General features: G+C 37.1%; 1 protein-coding gene across 4 annotated transcripts in view; it reads left to right on the top strand.

The window, feature by feature from the left end:
* Positions 1–20,938, top strand: part of LOC101741421 (inositol 1,4,5-trisphosphate receptor) — a 101,887-nt gene that overhangs the window by 18,193 nt on the left and 62,756 nt on the right. For all 4 annotated transcript variants that reach the window (XM_062676440.1, XM_062676438.1, XM_062676441.1 and 1 more), the window contains exons 2-4: positions 13,688–13,808; positions 14,490–14,560; positions 15,828–15,943. In XM_062676440.1, the coding sequence (XP_062532424.1) occupies positions 13,726–13,808; positions 14,490–14,560; positions 15,828–15,943 (270 nt within the window). In that variant the 5' untranslated portion in view covers positions 13,688–13,725. The remainder of the gene's footprint in view (positions 1–13,687; positions 13,809–14,489; positions 14,561–15,827; positions 15,944–20,938) is intronic.

Raw genomic sequence — 20,938 nt, 5'->3', positions numbered from 1 at the left:
AGCTGACCCGGCAGACTTCGTAGTGCCTCAATCGATAAATAAAATACCTAAACTTTTGTATAAAATAAACTTAAAACAAACAAAAGGAATCCGTCCGGAAAATTGTTATTTTTATTTAATTCCGAGCATTTTCATATTTATCTACCTTTTAAACCTTCTCTGGACTTCCACAAATAATTCAAGACCAAAATTAGCCAAATTGGTCCAGCCGTTCTCGAGTTTTAGCGAGACTAACGAACAGTAATTCATTTTTATAGATATAGATAGAAACGTCGGGTGTATTAAAAAAACGTTACTACCGTCAACCAATAAAATGCATCGCAAAACAAACAAAGACAAGACAAGACAAAAAGTGTATCGCAAGCGAAACCGGAGTCAGCTGAGAGGTATTTTCAGAGTACAATGAGGATCAAATTTAAGAAACAGAATAAACAATGTAACAACGATTTTAACATCTTGGGTTTAGAGGTTATTTCGTTAAGTGTGACGGGGCCGAAGATTTCTTAGATATAAGTAGGGTTACCAGTAATTATTATTATATTTTTTTTCGTCATGTGATGATCGCTAGCCTACTTTTTGCTTGCTGTGAGGACAGAAGAGGTCACGGTCTACTTGGTTTTAAATGTCTAGAAGGGGCGCGAGGTATGTGGGACTTGACAGCCTGCAAATGTTAGAAACGGGCCGCGGCCCCAAGGATATTTTAGGGCCCTACCCACCAAACTCTTGACGCAACCTTGTCCCAAACTCTCACCGACGTCAGTCATCCACTACGCGATAGTCAATAACTACGTCGGCCGTCTTGGTACGACAGTCCGTCAGACCAACCCAGGCGGTGCCACAAGTGTCCCGGAATACTCCGCTGGACCAGAACCAGCCTGCCAGATCGGATCCTGATACACAGCCAATCGGATGCTCTTATACAGCAATTCTGTAGGACAGCTTTTGTGCAGCGCGCTAGTGTAAATAGCGCGCCTCGCAGCCCTGCTCCTTATGTTGACCCGTAACCCTAAAACCGGGGGAGGTCATGTACAGAATTAAATACTCCAGATTCCTTTCTTTTCTTTTTTTAAAGTTTTATGTACGAATAAGTATGACCCATCGATGTTGACCCACATTGACACATTAGGTCGAAGTCGCGTTGCGGCCGATATACTTTGATATTCGTACCATACCGTGCGGGATTACATAACGCACTACCAGTAAAGATCTCCGTAGCACATGTTTAGAACGTAAGACGGTATCGTAACTATACACTTGCATATTACATAAATAAATGCACATAGAGATTTGTTAAAATTAAGATTTAAAAAAATTTCTTTTTTTACTGTCATAGCATACTCAATGCTCGAGATTAAGAGAGTTTTGCTGAAATATATTCAAATTTTAATTCGGTATTTCAGTTTTCTCTGACGTTTCCTTCTTAATACGACTAGACATGCTCCGCGGTATGACCTGCTTTAAATTTCGTATTCGCAAAGAATTTAACTCATTGTGTTTTTTCGAGACAAAATGTGTCTTTTATTAATCCATAACCTACAAGTAAATTTGTGAATCTATAGTCACGTAAGTACTGCGCATTGTGGCGTTTAGAACGTGATACATTGGAATCGTTGGCGAGAATGTGTTTGTGCTAGAATGATGACCACCAACCACGATCCTCTGTCATGACGGACACGACTAAGAAGAAGAAGAAATTACATAAAATTACCAGCTTGCAAACACAATCGAATATATTATAGTATTATAGATACACCAGGCTTAATCTCATCTATCCAAGGTATTACATTGCGTTGTAATCTGTATGCGAATTTACATTTAAATTCGTTAGGAGATTTTTGCGGAATATTAACAAATAAACAGACTGACAGGCGTCGTGGCCTAAAGAATAAGACGTCCGGTGCATTCGTATGTAGCGATGCACCGGTGTTCGAATCCCGTAGCGGGTACCAATTTTTCTAATGAAATACGAACTTAACAAATGTTCACGATTGACTTCCACGGTGAAGTGTAATTCCATCGAGTAATAAAAATCAAAATCGTCTAATTATAATTTGCGTAATTACTGGTGGTAAGACCTCTTGTGAGTCCGCACGTGTAGATAACACCACCCTGCCTATTTCTGTCGTGAAGCAGTAATCGGTTTGAAGAGTGGGGCAGCCGTTGTAAGTATACTGAGACCTTGAAACTCATATCTCAAGGTGGGTGGCGGCATTTACGTTGTAGATGTCTATGGGCTCCGGTAACCACTTAACACCAGGTGGGCTGTGAGCTCGTCCACCCATCTATGCAATAAATAAGGCTTTCAAATCTATAATATGAATATTATATTATAATATAATACAGATCGTTGTCTTACAGATTAATCCGAGCCGACGCGGACTCGAAATTAGTGTTGAAGGCAATTCAGTAGGATTACGTTTTGTTAATTAAGAGTGAACTTCGGACATTCGGCTTAATGTAATCGAGAATATTCGGGAAGCAGGGATTTGAGTTTAATTTGCCCTTCAGCTTATTAATCTTTAGGAGCTTAACTGCTTCATTGATTAGATGATTGGAAGTGTAGACAAATTAACGCACGCATTTTGGCACCTTTTACTCGATGCTAAATGTTATTAGAATTGACTTGGCATAGGAATCACGTTCTTACTGGTGAGCTTTTATAAATTGCAACTTATATACCCCCCATTCAAGCCTGAGATTGAACTACCATTATATTGTTTTACGGGGGTTCGACCCTTCTAACCAGACAGCATTAATAGGAAATAGGCAGTACGGTCATACCTGTACATGCGAACTAAATACGCTTTACAATCAGTAAAACTCAACCCCCTAATGCCACATCATGGAAGATAATCGACTATGGATACTGTGAATATCTGGATAACCTGTCTGCATGAACAACCTCTATAGTGAATTTCCCCTCTGTGATGGTTATTCTTCGGTGCTGTGAGTCCGCAACGGTAGCCCCATGCTTGTGCCTCGTGCTTTGTCCATAAGCAATGGTCACCAATGCTCATAGGCTCATCAGCCTTCTAAACGAACTAGTGGTGGGGGCTAGTCGAAATTCGACTATAATTAATTCAAATTATAAGTTTGTACACTTTTATTTTTCTATTGTCAAAGACTATTGTACTTCTATAATCACAGATTTCGCCAAGACTAAACTTTAGACAATATTATTAAAGACAAACAATATTTAATCTATTCTCAATTTGACCACGGATTGCAATAACAAAAGTTTGACAATAAACAAATAGTATGCATTCGTGTGTGCGTCAAATACATGGTAGTGTGTGTATTATTATTTTTCTATGCATAATTAATTAAAAATTGTATTCTGCATACCTACTCTATATTCTCTATAAGCGTGAGAAATTTCATACTCCTCCGTCGGCGCAATATTCCTAAAAAGGGGTATAAAGTTTTTGGTTAACGTATTAATATAATATATTATAGATAAAATTATAATACCCTACCACGATATGTCTACGGACGATATAAGCATGGAACTTCAAAATAGTCTACTATACTGGTGGTAGGACCTCTTGTGAGTCCGCGCGGGTGGGTACCACCACCCCGCCTGTTTCTGCCGTGAAGCAGTAATGCGTTTCGGTTTGAAGGGTGGGGCAGCCGTTGTACCTATACTTGAGACCTTAGAACTTGTATCTCAAGGTGGGTGGCGCATTTACGTTGTGGATGTCTATGGGCTCCAGTAACCACTTAACACCAGGTGGGCTGTGAGCTCGTCCACCAATCTAAGCAATAAAAAAAAAATGTAGATTTAAAACATAAACATTAGATAAATACACAATAAATTATAAGCAACTAACAGGAAAACATATTTCAGTCACCTAAACGTTGTCATACCTAAAACAAAGGGTTCTTAAGAATCTTGTTTTCTGTTCCGCCATAATATTTCTCTTTGATGCATGTTATGTAAAAGTATGTGGGATCTAACAATACGTAGACCGCTCGCGTCTCCGAGTGTTATGACACTGTTTTAAACGACTTCAAAAAAGGAGGAGGTTCTCAATTCGACTGTATGTTTTTTTTTTTATGTTTGTTACCTCATAACTTTTGACTGGGTGAATCGATTTTGATGATTCTTTTTTTATTAGAAAGCTGACGCTTCCCGTGTGGTCCCATTTCGTCCCATTTAGTCCAATTCTGATAATGGTATCCATGAGAAAACCATATAAGTCTTAAATTTGCATTAAGTACGTGCGCGACAAATAGATGAATAACTCAATAATTCAATACCACGCCAACCGATTTCGATGATTATTGTTTTTAGTGTATATTAAGTTGTTTTTGAATATCTTTTTTTTTTTTGTTCTATTTAAAGTCGGTTTTTGTTAAAGCATGTCTATTTACAATTATCAAAGTAGACCGTGTACTGCCATGTTTCTATTTGGAAAAGTTTTACGTGCCTGAACTGATTTGTGCGGCTTGATACAAAAGACATCGTCGGTCGGACGATCGTAGGCATCACCATTGAAAAACGATCGAATATTCAATTCCTTAGGGGGTTGGCATAATTCTGAAATTTTGACACTTTATATTACAATCAACAGGATTTCCTTTTTTTTTATTGCCCTTGTAGGCAGACGAGCATACGGCCCACCTGACGGTGAGTGGTTACCGTCGCTCATGGACTTCAGCAATGCCAGGGGCAGAGCCAAGCCGCTGCCTACCGCTTAATACTCTCCACAAGCCTCGTTTGAAGAAGGAGATGTCATAGCGCTCGGGAAACACCGTGGAGGGGAGCTCATTCCATAGCCGGATGGTACGTGGCAAAAAAGACCTCTGGAAACGCACTGTGGATGACCGCAGTGGCTCCAGGTAGTATGGATGAACTCTACTCCTGTAACGTATTTGGTACAGTATTACTTAGAACAAAATTATTCTTTAACTCTGAATTGACCTTAGGTCTAGTTACAGGAAATGCATCTGCTACCTTACCGGTTGTTAGTGCTTATTGTCATATTAGTTTCTATTACGATTCATACAAGGTTTAGCAAAGAGATTCTTTCGTTGTTTTGAATCTATCTAATCAATCTGTCATAATTAGACGAATTTAAAACCTAAAAATAACTAAAAAGTCTGCAGAGCGTGCCAAAGATACAAATACGCGAAAAACAAAGTCTTCCTTTAGATAGTCTGGTGTTTAAACTGAAATGAGTCTTGAAAGCAAATCGCAGCGTACTTACTGTTTGAAATATGACTATCATGAAACTACACAAGAAATGAAGTAAACGTTTTTTTTTTGTTTTTGTTTTTAAAGATGTACATTAAACTGCAAAAATACCACAAGAAGCGCAGTTCGTGTCCGTGGTCTGGTGTAATTGGTACACTAGAAAATATTACGCAAAATTGTGCTCTAAAAATGTGTTAAATTTCAAAATATTTGGGCACCATCTCATAGGTAGTGAATTTTAGTAAGATATAATAAAAGTCGAGTTTCTTACTTAATTTAGCGATAAATTTGGTTTAAAACTAAAACAATGAGATACTGAACATTTTCGTAGTAAAAAAAACTAAAATCAAAGATTGTTGTAAAACTTCTACATACCAGTGAAATTAAATTAAAAATTAAAAAAAATAAAAACAGGAAAGGAATTAAAGAGTTTTCACAATTTTACAAACGGTCAACTGGTTTCTTAAAGATTGGATATGCAATTTAAATGTGTGGCTAAAATCCATCAATGATTCACAACTGTCACTAAAAATAACTAAAAACTAAATCTCTACGCTTCTAGGAAAAATTGTTACTCCAATGTACCATCAAATTATATAAAATGAAATCCTCGGTACTTTGACTAAAAAGTCATGCAAAGAATTTGATAGGTACTGCATCACACTAAAATTGGATAGCTCTTTTTTTTTAAAACATATAAATTTAAAGATAAAGAAACAAATTGGGACGTTAAATAGGTCAGTACAACATATATCATTATATCAAGTAAATATTAGTTTGATTGAGTTATGACCGGCTCACGATCTGCTGACAAACGTTTTGTTTATAATAGACCTAGAAATGAGAAGAGCGCCAAGTTGGTATGGTAGTAATTAATGAATAGATTCAGCTTGAAAACAATATAAAAAACGAAATTGTTCGAAATGCAAAATGAGTCTAGACAAAAAGCGCCAGTAGTTATTGGAAAAATAAGGGAGAAATCAAAGTTTACATAAACAAATTTGTATTCTGGCCAAACTATCCATTTATTACATACAAATCGTTATCGCGTTTTATGTGTTAATTTTTCCTGTAAACTCTTGAATTGTGACCTTATATTCGTTCATAAATATCGTTTAAAAGTAATTGTTGTTCAATGTAATTATTTAAAACAAAAATTATTTGGAAATCACGCCTCAAATATCTTTGAGAACATTAGTAGTATTGGGGGTTGTTGTAATTAGCCTTGCTACGATTCCAAGCTTTATCGCAAATCAATCAGTCGTTTCAGTTATAATATCTGCAAAATGTGTTTTTAATTATAAAGTATGTTGAGCTAATGATGGTGCTATTACCTATAACATCGGCCGTGCATACGATATGACGACAACTTTCGAACTTTCTCTCCTATTGCATCCTATTCTGCATACCTTGAAAATTATCTCTTTATACGCTCTAATTCCCAAGTTCCAGCAACTGGCTTCGTAAATAGATCCACGTTGTTCGTGAACAAATAGACTAACCCTTCGATCCAGGTCACTGAGCGAAATAAGAATAAATAAACGCTCCCTAGCCCTCCGCATTTAGCCATTAAGCCTTTTCAAGCGATGCCTGATTACCCATAACGCGCAAACTGTGACACATATCGATTGGCCTTTTATCTGCGTCGGTCCCGGCTTGGATATCGCTAGTTTCAGATTAAATTTCTCACCTAATGGCCGTTTTGGCTTTGAGTCGGTCCAAAATATATAAAAAATAAGATACCTGTGGTAATGTTTCGGCGTCCTTTACACGTTCAAGCTAAAAAACATCAGTTTTAATGTGTTTCATTGTTATTTTAAATCATCCTTTTTACCAATGATTTTGAGATCAATGTTTTCTTCGTTCGTATTTAAAAAAAACTTATATAGCACGTCAGGAATAAGCAATTATTGCTAAGGCCACATTTAAAGTAAGATACATGTTGTCGCGATTTGTATTTATATGTTGTAATGTTGAATTTGTATACAATACCTTGTGACCATCAGTTGTTAGTTTTATATAAAAAAGACAACTAATTATTTATCCATTCTTTTATCCTTGTCATTTTATTTATACATTTTTATTCGCTACGCCTACAAGATTTCACTCGAAAATTGTACTGAAGCAACAGTACTGATCAATCCAATTGATATTATATTGATTGATTTCTGACTATGCTATTGACTTTGAACTTGGTATTCATAGGAGACTTAATTAAATGTGTCGTAATAAGATTGAAGAAACTAAAACATATGAAGAAATTAATTACCAAAATTTATCAGGCCAGAGGTGATTGTTGTAGTCAAGTAAAGTTTTGTTCGAGCTTAATAAAACTTTAAAGCACACCTTGCACAAATTGCGTTTTCATTTACTGAACGTTTAATTAGACTATTGTGAGTTTTATTTTTATTTGAAAATAAACTTTATATAATCTAACATTTAGTAATGAAAAGCCACAATCTCTCGTCCACTCGGTTCAATGAGGCTGTGTTTTGTTTAAAGCCTGATATGACTGTAGTCTAAGCACCCGATCAATAAAAATATACCACAAACCATTTTGTTGACATGTCCACTTCAGTCACCACAAAATGATGATTACGAACACCAAAATATTACATATAATGAACGATTTAACTATAATTCGGTGCGCAATTATTTTGATCCTCAATAGTCACGCCATCAAACCATTAACCTCAGTCCATAATGTCATGCAACACTGAACGTGTAAAGTATCTCCGGAGAACATTTTTTTTTTTTTCTAGATTTTCGTAGATTTATTACAGATGGTTATAAGTACATATAAAAGGTTATGTTACTGTGTTCTATGTTTTGTATTATTGGTGCTCGGTTATTACTTCATAGACTTGAAGCGTGCGTGGTATAAACTTGTACTCCATATGTTCTATTTCGTGTGTGATATGCTTAAATTGCTAATGAAGCTTATAGAGTTGTATTGAACGAGGTACTGCTCATTACCGTGTGAATGGGTAAGTGTATGTCAAACTTGTGTTGTTAGTAGAACTAGTGATCATATGATCATATATTTATCAGGGGCAATGACCGTTTGAAGTCTGATTAAATATATAAGACTCCCGGTATTCATACGAAGTAATATCATCTGGTATAAAATTAAACGCCTCAGTATTTATATAGAAAAAAATAATGTGTAATGAATATCTTTCATCAAGGTACTGTACTGCAGGAATAGATACATGTGTGCTAACTTCTTGATTCTTCCAAAAAGCAACCGTAATACCAATACATACAATTGAAAATCACGGCTTTCCGTTCATGTTTTTATTTTCATTAATTAAAAATACCTTCAGTAAAATAAATCTTTGTAATGACCCAATAAGAGACTTATGGGCCAATTAATTTTGAAGCTCTTCTCATAACTGTCTAAAGGCACGGCTTGGAAACGGCTAGCATCGAACTTGGGACGAACTTTGTCAAGTTGTCCAACCACACATTCGTATAAGGTTTTTGCGCGTGACACATTCCATTAAATAACTCTGGTACCAGGGCCCTGAAACTGTGATACTTTAAGAAAAATATTTATCTTGTATGAAAACTATCGACATCTTGTAGCGGATGCCCTTAAACTTATCCGTTGTTATAGTTAAGACATTTAATTATTGTGTAACTAAATACATAAAATAAAATAAAATATAAATCATACAAGTCTTTATTTGTTATAGACAAATTGAATAAATTTTATCAATTAGTGGTTTCTGAAAATGTACAAAGTCCTTCATTAAAAATAAAATATAGGATAGGCAATATGTTACTGCCATCTACAGGAGCAATGAGAAACTAATCGAAACGAGGCCATCTAGTGGCCGACGCCCGTAAACATTTTTGTTGAGTGCTTGAGTTGCTTATCTATAACTTGTTTATGTGTATTATCTATGCTCTGTACCAACAGTCGTTGTCTCTACATCTCCACCCAGCCATATCAACATGACTATTCTTACTGCAATAATTGGAAATGTCTACGAAATCAAGTTGCAATAGTAATTTAGAAACAAATTAAGCTACATTTTGTGTCGGTTGCATGTGTTTTATCTCGACGTAACGATCGTAACATCTCGATGTTGATCTGATAACGCGCATCGTGAAACGTGCCTAATGAAATATACATTGTATCGGAAATAGTCTTTTTTCCATTAGTGCATTCCTTGAATTCTATGGAAAGCTTTGCCTCGAATATACCACTCGTACAGTAGGATCCTAGAGAACTAAGACTAATTAAAAAGACGGTGAAATGAACCTTCCAGGATTCTTCAACAAGGACCGGTTTTCTTTAATGAAATATACATTGCATCGGAAATAGTCTTTTTTCCATTAGTGCATTCCTTGAATTCTATGGAAAGCTTTGCCTCGAATATACCACTCGTACAGTAGGATCCTAGAGAACTAAGACTAATTAAAAAGACGGTGAAATGAACCTTCCAGGATTCTTCAACAAGGACCGGTTTTCTTTAATGAAATATACATTGCATCGGAAATAGTCATTTTTCCCATTAGTGCGTTCCTTCAATTCTATGTTAAGCTTTGCCTCGAATATACCACTCGTACAGTAGGATCCTAGAGAACTAAGACTAATTAAAAAGACGGTGAAGTGAACCTTCCAGGATTCTTCAACAAGGACCGGTTTTCATGAACTTGTATCATTTATATTTGGGTTTGGGTGTTACTTTGCTTATTATACTCACAAGGTCTGTGTGGCTAGCTATAATAGAACACAGGATATTTGATAGATGCTTGAATGTAGCTAACGAAATTTTTAAGATTCGCATAGGTATATACAAGTTCCGAACTTTTGGTCTACCGAGCAATTTCTCTGGCTCGTTGGAGAATATTTTTGTCGTAACCTGCTTAAATAATATATCCATTCTATCATGAAGCCCTTTATTATTTTTAACTATCGAAGACTGTGTAGATCATCAACGATCACTAGGATCTTTTAAAAGGTGGGTAGTCGGATATGACACATTGGAAATCACCAAGTTTTTTTACTGTATTACCAAAATTGTGCTCCTTATTGAGGTAAATAAAATTATTATATAGGCAGCTAGACGTAATAATAATATGGCAATTAATTCCATGGATTTATTTGCTTATTTGATATGGTGCGCCATAGCTCCGCAGACAAAAGGCGGTCGTATCAAAGCGTGTGGTTTAACAATACGCCTTGACCATAGTACAATGTGTTGACATTATCAATGTCATAGCTGACGGTTGCATACACTCATACTGCATTAGCGAACTCAAATACTTCGGTTCTAAGGTTCAACCAGCTATATTGCTTAATAACGGAAGCTATTCAATTTTCCGTGGCACTGTTTGGAATTTAAGTGTACGTATTATACAAAATCAAAAAAGAAAGACTACATTGGCTGCTCAAAAAACACTAAAATGTTGGAATGTTTTATCTCCATTAAAATTTCGTGTCCATCAAAATTTAATGATGTAGGTGTTATTATTTTTATCGCGGAATCAGTAACGTTTCATGGCTAGATTGACCATGATAAATTTAATTAACTTACAACATTATTATCATGGAAAAGTTTAACAGTGTTTTTGTTGTGATTATTTGTATAATAGTTTAAAGAAAACCTCCGTGCCTTAAGCGGTAAGGTATGGTAAAATCCAACGGAAGGTATCATTGTTTACGACGAAATACATATCTTTTGTTTTTTATTATTGCTTAGATGTGTGGACGTGATCACAGCCCACCTGGTGTTAAGTGGTTACTGGAGCCCATAGACATCTACAACGTAAATGCGCCTCCTACATTGTATTTATAATTTATCTATATAATAATACGCGAAGCAGAAACTTTGTATCCCTTTTTACGAAAATTGCGCGGACGGAGAAGTATGAAATTTTCCACACTTATAGAGAATATAGAGAAGAAGTGCACAATGCTAATTTTTTTTTTAAATAATGCATAAAATATACCTTAAATCAATAAAGAAAACAATACACACACTACATATTTGTATTTGACGCACACACGCATGCATACTACTTATTTATTGTCAAACTTTTGTTCATGACGTCTGTGGTCAAATTGAGAATAGATTAAATATTGTTTGTCTTTATTAATATTTTTCTATAATGTTGTAGTCTTGGCGTTGAAAATAAAATCATAATAGTGTACAAACTTACAATTCCAATTAATTATAGTCGTATTTCGACAACTGCGGGACCTCTAGTTAAAATTATTGCGCCTTAAGATAAAAGCAACATAAGTCTAACACGCATTCGCATCATGACCTTAAGTTTCAAACCTAAAAGCATTTCGGTGAGGTTGTCCATTATGAATTCACAAAGGCACCCACTTTTTATGGTGTGGAAAGTTTAAAGCGCGTAAGTGCCTAGTGTAAGTTACGGAAGCTTTTAAGTTGAATGATAACAAGTTATGTTATATGAGATCACCCGCGTTAAAGTAAAAAATAACAAGAGTGGATCATCGTTTGAATCAGGTTTTTATTCCCTAGCGTGTAGGTGAGCTCTCGGGGTTCAAACCGGAGGTGTTGCTAACACTGGCCTAGCAAGAGCAGTGCTTCGCAGAATCTACCACCGGATCGGAAACGCGACCCACCGAGAAGATCCCGCGAGAAACTCAGTGGGCTGTGTCTATGGGTTAGGTTACTCGCCGAACCCTTCGTCGCAAGCGACTGGTTCGACGAGAACGGTGACTTGAGAATTTAATAAAAGGCTAATAAAGAATAAGAGCGTCAGCTGCGTGATACAACACGTGACTCATTCTCGCTAGTGCTTATTCACTACGACCCTACATGGGATGTGTATTACCGCCCTTACTTTTTGCTGCGAAACAGAAAATTCTATAAATATATACATAAATACAAAATTATTATTATTCTTATATTCTTAACTAAAACTAATTGAACTGTTTAATCACGCGGTTTTTTTTTTTTTTTTTTTTTTTTTTTTTTTTTTTTTTTTTTTTTTTTTTTTTTTTTTTTTTTTTTTTTTTTTTTTTTTTTTTTTAATTTGTATTATTACCGACATCTACAATACTTTTCAGTTTTCGTGGTCGCAAAAGACTGTTATCGTATAATATTAGTTAAAATATGTAGTTTTAATCATAATAACATTTAGCTTTAGTTATAATTAACTAGTGTGAAGAACTCCGTTTCCAAGAGCCAGGATGTAAATACACAGACTACTGAAGTTGTTCACTTTATTCTGTGCTGATTTATTTGTAATTTTACTCTTACACATTTTGAGGTACGTGCTCATTGCAAAGTACACAGCCTTACGCGTTTTTTTCGAACTGCTCGCCAGGGTCCTGAAACTGCGATACTTTAAGACAAATATTCCTTTTTGTATGGAAACTAGCGACATCTTGTAGCGGATGCCCCTAAACTTATATGTTGCTAAAATTAAGGCATTTAATTATTGTATAACGAAACACAGAAAATAAAAAATTAATAAAATCACACTAGTATTTATTTGTTGCAGACAAATTGATTAAATTTTATCAAATTGTGGTTTCTGAAAATTTACAAAATCCTTCATTAAAAGTAAAACATAGGATAGTTAATATGTTACTGTCATCTACAGTAGCAATGAGAAACTAATCGAAGTGAAGCCATCTAGTGGCCGACGCCCGTAAACATTTTCGTTGAGTGCTTGAGTTGCGTATCTATAACTAATTTATGTGTATTATCTATGCTGCTCCCTCTACTTCGTTCACCGCAGTTTTTATTAATATTCCTCGTCTCCACTACCGTCATCTCTGTCCAGCAGTGTTGCCACATGTCAATCCGAAAATTGTCTTAGTTTGAACGTGCTAATTTTGTATATTACATATATATTTTTTATTGCTTAGATGGGCGGTCGAGTTCACGGCCCACCTGGTGCTTAGTGGATACCCGAGCCCATAGACATCTACAACGTAAATGCCGCCACCCACCTAGAGACGTGAGTTCTGAGGTCTCAGTTTTAACAGTACAACGCCTATCCCACGCTTCAAACCGAAACGCATTACTGCTTCACGACAGAAATTGGCAGGGCGGTGGTACTCACCCGTGCGGACTCACAAAACGTCCTACTACTAGTAAAAACACATGTATGAGTCGACTATTATCAAAGCCGGCAATGTGACTTTTGGACAATTATTGGTAAATCAGAAAAACGAATTATTGACTTTGTATTCCATTGGCAGTCACAAAACTCTTCTGAACGACATCTTAGATAAATAACAGGTTAAGTATTAACCTTTATTTAATGCAGGTTTTGAACCGTATTCTTTGAAGGAGACGATTATGTTCAAATCAATCTGTATGGACATATCAATAACATTTTTTTGTCCAAATGCACAGATTGCCACCTTTGATAATAGACGACTCGTATATGTTATTTGACAGCAAACCTTACACTAGTAAAAGTAGTTTTAATTACGTCAACTACTCGTGAAAACCGGAGGTAATTCTATATTGTGTTATTTGTTGTCAGGTGTCGTTGCATGGTGGGGGAGAGGAGAAGGCAAGAGGATGGGGGACAGCTTCTTGCACCTGGGGGACATTGTCTCCCTCTACGCGGAAGGGACTGTTGCGGGATTCCTCAGTACTTTAGGGTAACTACGTTCAATTCTTGATTTACATACAGATTTTTGAAGCACTACCCACCCGCGCATATCAAGATACTGGAATTACTTGCGCATTAACCCTCCGTGGCATTATTGTTGTTGAATTCACGCTTAATCATATCTCTCATTATCCACCAGGCCACCCACCTTCGAAACTTTTTTTCTTGGGTGGGTGGACGAGGTCACAGCCCAACTGGTTTTAAGTGGTTACTGATGCCCACAGACATCTACAACTTAAATGCCGCCACCCACCTTGAGATATGAGCTCTAAGGTCTCATTATAGTTACAACGGCTGCCCCACCCTTCAAACCGAAACGCATTACTGCTTCACGGCAGAAATAGGCGACCTATCAGTACGTCGGAATAACAAAATGTGTATTTAACAAAATCATAGTTCTCATTGTCTTGTTTTCCTATTTACTCGCCAAATTTACAAAATTACAAAATATCAAAACAGCACGTCTTAAAATGCACCTTACATCCATTGTCACTGAGCTGGAATTACCGGCCTGATAAAAAAAAACACGTTTACTAATTAAACTAGGATTCTTGGGTGTATGGAGTGACGTCATATTATGCTTAGCGCTCGTAGAAAATATATCTAAAAATATCTTATACCTTATTATTTAGGATATTGAAATATATAGATTTTTTTATTTCTTCCTTAGGTTGGTAGATGACAGGTGCGTGGTCTGTCCAGAGGCTGGCGACCTGACTGATCCACCCAAAAAGTTCCGAGGTACGTTAAGGGGGTATTCATTAAAGTAATTACGATGATAAATAAAGAAGAAAAACAATCGACCATTAACGGAACCAAAGTTCTTTAATTTGTCTCGTGTCGCTCATGATGTTCTAGAAAAATCGAAATAAATTATTTTATTCGGCTGGCTTAAACAGTGGTATAATATACTGTATTATTATGTTTACTGCCGGCTGGACGTCTTCTGAGCTAACGCGCTGCCTATTTCTGCCGTGAAGCAGTAATGCGTTTCGGTTTGAAGGGCGGGACAGCCGTTGTAACTATACCGAGACCTTAGAACTTATATCTCAAGGTGGGTGGCGCATTTACGTCGTAGATGTCTATGGGCTCCAGTAACCGTTTAAGAACAAGTGGGCTGTGAGCTCGTTCACCCATCTAAGCAATAAAATTGTAATATCAGTTGTATTATAGAACAAGGGTACCGCGTCGAGCCAGAACCAAAGTTCTTTAATTTGTCTCGTGTCGCTCATGATGTTCTAGAAAAATCGAAATAAATTATTTTATTCGGCTGGCTTAAACAGTGGTATAATATACTGTATTATTATGTTTACTGCCGGCTGGACGTCTTCTGAGCTAACGCGCTGCCTATTTCTGCCGTGAAGCAGTATGAGTTTCGGTTTTAATCGTGGAGCAGCCGTTGTATTGTGAAACTGAATCTTAGAAGTCACCGTTTATATTATAGATGGACTCCAGTACCCACTCAATATAAACTATAAAAATTAAAAAGAAGTACCTCTTCAATTTGTATACCATTGCTCACGTTCTGGCTCGACGCGGTACCCTTGTTCTATAATACAACTGATATTACAATTTTATTGCTTAGATGGGTGAACGAGCTCACAGCCCACTTGTTCTTAAACGGTTACTGGAGCCCATAGACATCTACGACGTAAATGCGCCACCCACCTTGAGATATAAGTTCTAAGGTCTCGGTATAGTTACAACGGCTGTCCCGCCCTTCAAACCGAAACGCATTACTGCTTCACGGCAGAAATAGGCAGGGTGGTGGTACCTAACCGCGCGGACTGACAAGAGGTCCTACCACCAGTATAATTTTCTAAGCAGCGAAATAGGTACATTGGAACGGATCTTGTCATCAGTGCAGTGTGCAAATTGGAAGGTTGGGATAGGCATTATAATTGTAGCTTTGACTTCATCTATCAATGTTGACGGCTGCTTTCGCCTACCGGCCCCAAAATAGATATTAGCATCATAAAACTACTGATTAAGCATTAATAAATCGCAGATTGCCTGTTCAAAATATGTCCCATGAACCGGTACTCGGCTCAAAAGCAGTTCTGGAATACGGCCAAGCAGTCTGCGAACCCTAACGCGGACACCGGACTGCTGAAGAGGTTACACGTAAGTTCATCTTTAACTGGTGTAGCTAAGAAAAGCATCTTTCAAAGTCCAAAGATTTTTGTGACGTTCTTCTCTTCTTCTTCATTGTTCCCTCACTGCTGAGGATCGCGAGCACATGTGAATTTCCTCCATAGTTTTCGATCATGGATGGCATGGACCACATGGTATAGACTACCACCAATCGCTTCTTTAACCAAATCTAACCATCTGACTGGTGTTCTGACCACGGCGCTCTTGCCCTCTATGCGACCCGAAATTATGAGCTTCTAATTCATCTCTGGGAGACCGCATCATGTGCCCGAAGAAGCTCATAACACGTTCCCAGCAGTGCGTGTCGTGGCTTGTATTAAACTCGAATTGTGGGTAGGATTGATTTAAAAATCACGATTTCAGTATTATAAGCCGCGCCAATAAAGAAACGAATCTAAAATGGCGGCGGCGATCATGCGCTCTCACTCTAAACTATTGCTGTGTTTAGTCGCACACGGCGCGTACTGTATGCAAAAAAATATCAGTTCTGACTTTGTTGTTGAGTTCGAGTTTTTTCACTTTCGAGTTATGCGACTTAGATGACTGGCAGCAAAAGTGTCTATGCAAGTCACCTCCCCCTCTGTCAGGGCATCAAGTAAAGTAAAGTACATTCTCATTTGTTTTTATATATTTTTTACAGTAAACAACTTTTTTTTTCTATATTTCTTTTTATTTGTTGACCCTACCATCTGTCAGTGCAGGTACATACACGCCATTTTCGATTCGTTTCTTTATCGGCACGGCTTATACAAATGATTCCACGTGTTTCCAGCTTTTTTTTCTTTCTGATAGCCTTGAGAGGCTATTTCAGCTTCACCCTAACGTGTGTAGGTGAGCTCACGGGGCTCAAACCGGAGTATTGCTAACACTGACCCTAGCAAAAGCCGTGCTTCGCAGAATCTACCACCGGATCGGAAACGCGACCCACTGAGAAGATCCGGCGAAAAACTCAGTGAGCTGTCTATGGGTTAATTCGCTCGTCGAGCTCTTCGTCGCAAGCGACGGGTTCGACGAGGACGATGCTTGTGGTGCCGTTAATGGATCAGTGTTTTCAGTACAGAACACAGAGCTTTATGAAAATCAAACTCGACACTAGACCGAGTGGAACGAATAGTTTAAACTAGTGCAAAATACGTAGTTTTTGTTTATTTATCCATTGGAAAATGTTCACGTGAAAATCAGTTTCGACTTCATCTAAACAATGTTCTTCGATTGACCCAAAAAACTATCCATTAAAACGCATCGCATTAAAAACGATTCCAGTCAATTTCGCCGAATGCTAATTTAAGATCAACGATCCAGACGAATTTTTAACGTTCGAAATAAATATTAAGTCTTCGGTATTATTGGATCTGTCTGTGATTCGAAGCGGGCGTTAGGTGAATCTAAACACAATGATACCGCGTGAGATCACTTTTGTTATTAGACTGGATTAACTCTAGGAAAAACAATTTCGAACCTAGAATGCGAATGTCGGAATCGTCTTTTTTATTTGCTTGTTGCATTGTTATTTATTACATCTAGATTGGCCTATATATCTATGTAACGGAATTTTATAACGTAATTATTACCAACTTCTACGTCAAGCAAATCTGAACTAATTTCGCCTCTATAGTACTAGACATAGAGTTTATGAGTTTCGAAATACATTGGGCATATATTGTTTTACTATAGCTATTGTAGTGTAGGTGTTGGATAAAATATCATACCCGACCCAGGTGACGTATCATTATTAGCAACTTTTTTCCTACCTATTCTAGTAACTTCGAAGGGTTATTCTAGATTCACCGAACTTGTAGGTGAGCTCACGGAGCTCAAACCTGACGACGTTGCTAACACTAACTCTAGCAACAGCAGTGCTTCGCAGAATCTACCACCGGATCAGAAACACGACCCACTGAGAAGATCCGGCGAGAAACTCAGTGGGCTGTGTCTGTGGGTTAATATACTCGCCGAGCCCTTCGTCGCAAGCGACGGGTTCGACGAAAACGATGACCGGTGCTTGAGGTACCTAAAAGCACCGTTAGTGGATCGGGAGGATCCGAAATGACGTGTTTTGGGCGACGTCGACTGTTTACCATTCGGTCCGCAAGATCGGCAATAAACTATTTGCAACGCAAAGTCTCCGTCGTCTCCAAAATATTTCTTGTTGGATCCTCCGGATTCAATCTCGGTGCTTTTACACTCCAACCACCGATCATCGTTCTCGTCCAACTAAGAATTCGACAAGCAAACTAACGCATTTATAGAACCCAATGAGTTTCTCGCCGGATATTCTCAGTGGGTCGCGATTCCGATCTAGTGGTAGATTCTGCGAAGTACTGTTCTAGCTAGGTCAGATAGTAAATTTTCTCACATTGATCCAGTGCGAGAGTAAATGGAATAGCACTGTAAGCTACGAGCGCATAGGTATGGAAAAAAGAAAAAAACAGATAAAATATTCTTTAGCTGAAATATTGTGTGGTAAATATATTTACCATATAAATTATTTATAACTCGGAGCTTACTGCGTGCTTTAAAATGTATCATGTAAATAAATGCCATAAATATTTGCTTGTTTTTTTTTTGGTATTTGATATCTATGCTAATATTATAAAGCTATATATAAAGTGTTTGTTTGTTTGAACGCGCTAATCTCAGGAGCTACTGGTCTGATTTGAAAAATTTAGTGTTATTAGATAGATAATATCTATCTAATAACACTAAATAATTTTTAGATAGCCCATTTATCGAGGAAGGCTCATAGGCTATATAACATCACGCTAAGACCAATACAAGCGGAGCACCAATAAATAATGTATCAAAATCAGGGTTATTTTTGAGAGCTTCCGCTGCGTGCATTTCAGAAACGGTTAAAGTTTCGCTAAAATAATGTATGACAGAATTGTTCCCCTTTAAAAGATGTAAAAAAAGTCCGCGACAGCATATGTCTATATGTTAAGGTTGGCTCACTATAACGTTTTTTATACTAACCAAATTTGGTCTAAAATAAAGCATTATTTGTGAACTATTCCACGCGGACGAAGTCGCGGGCAAAAGCTAGTTATTTATAACTCGGAGCTTACTGCGTGCTCCTTAAAAAGTATCATGTAAATAAATTCCATAAATATTTGCTCGTTTTTTTTTGTATTTGATATAAACAATGTGAGAACAAATAAAAAAAACTTTTAGTTGAGTCTGTTAAAAAAACAAATCCATATCAAAGAACAGCATATAAAGCAATCATAATAACATAAACTATCTTCTTTTTCTCCACCTTATCCCACTATGTGGGGTCGGCACAGCTAATTTTTCTCTTCCATTCTCTTCTATCAGCCGTCATCTCAACACTCACTCCTCTCTCTCTCATATCGTCATTCACACCCTCCATCCATGTCTTCTTCGGTCGACCTCTTCCCCCTCTACCTTGCACTACCATTTCCATACATCTCCTAGTCACTAATAACATTAACTATCAATATATTATATCCGTTACCTCTCGTATTCATAAAAAACGTCCAATGACACAACATTTAGAATGACAAATTGTAACATTAAAAAGACGGATCGTTCAACGTTGGTTCCAGTGAGGGAATAAAGATATCAAACGCTCGTAACCTGCGATTATAAATAATTAACTAAAAACTATTTATCGGACGGATTGAATCGCCTTCACACAAAAAAAAAATGTTTAATTCTTCATCTTCATTTTTTATCTTTGCCACAAACTGGTGTCCGTAAATGCATCGTATCATGAATACATCTATACTATTTATACTAATATATAAATCTACAGTGGTTTTTACGGATGTTCCGTTATAACTACTGAACCATGCATCCGATTGACTTGAAACTTGGTATCCATGTAGAAATACATGTACATACGGAATATGTTGTCCCGTTCGGTGTCGAGACCCTTGGTCCGTGGGGTCCTAGCTAGACTATAAGGCTTTTTAAGGAAATAGCAAAAAGGTTAGTCGACATCACAGGAGACCGAAGAGCTGGCACCTACCTTGGACAAAGAATTAGTCTTGCTATTCAAAGGGGGAACGCTGCCAGTATCTTCGGAACCTCGCCTAAAGGGACTCCTTTTAATAATAATATTAAAATAAAAATAATAATTTAATAACTAAAATGTAATATATTTTAGTTATTAAAGCTTATTGTATATTTATAGCTTAATGTACAGTTTAAATGTTCTTACTTGTAAAATGTAAATCACAGAACCAAAAACTTAATGGATAGGCTAATATTTATATGAGTGTTGGACTCTCTACACCAGTTGCGGGGGCGTTAATGATGAGAATCTTTGTGGGGGTGAGAAATAATAATTTTAAATGCCCAGCGAAGCGGGCGGGTACAGCTAGTATAATTATAAATATAATTTCTTTCTGATACAGACTAGTATACCGATGGTTGTCACTGTCGCACATTGATATCAACAAGGCTGCCAAGCAATGCAACATTATTTTTTTTTGCCTTTTTGTGCAGACTAACATACGGCCCACCTGATGGTGAGTGGTTACCGTTATGGACTTCAGCAATGCCAGGGGCAGACCCAAGCCGCCCTATCGAAAACTGGTAACCGTTCAAACCTTCGTTGTAGAAGGATCTATCTTAGCGCTAGACAAACACGGTGGAGATCATTTCAGAGCGGTTGAAATACAGATGACGGTTTCATAATTCATCAAATAATACCTCAGACCACCGTCCCTTAATCAATAATATTTATTATTTCAAAATTTTACTTTAAAATCTGTGTCTTACAAAGTGACATAAAATTCATTACTTATTTATTTGGCGTTCCGATCAACAGCCATACGATTTTCAGATTAACATATGCTCATATTCATATGCTCGTAATAAATATATATATTAGTTAAGTCGATCTCGTCTGGGCGTAGTTGGAATAGCCCCTTAGGATACCAGCGCCCATGAATCAGCTCGCTGAGTTACTCGCCGGATCTTCTCAGCGGGTCGCGATTC

The sequence above is a fragment of the Bombyx mori genome, chromosome 27, assembly GCF_030269925.1.
Source record: "Bombyx mori chromosome 27, ASM3026992v2".
Lineage (NCBI taxonomy): Eukaryota > Metazoa > Arthropoda > Insecta > Lepidoptera > Bombycidae > Bombyx > Bombyx mori.
The sequence above is the reverse complement of the archived record's forward strand: the minus strand, read 5'-3'. Positions and strand labels throughout refer to the sequence as shown.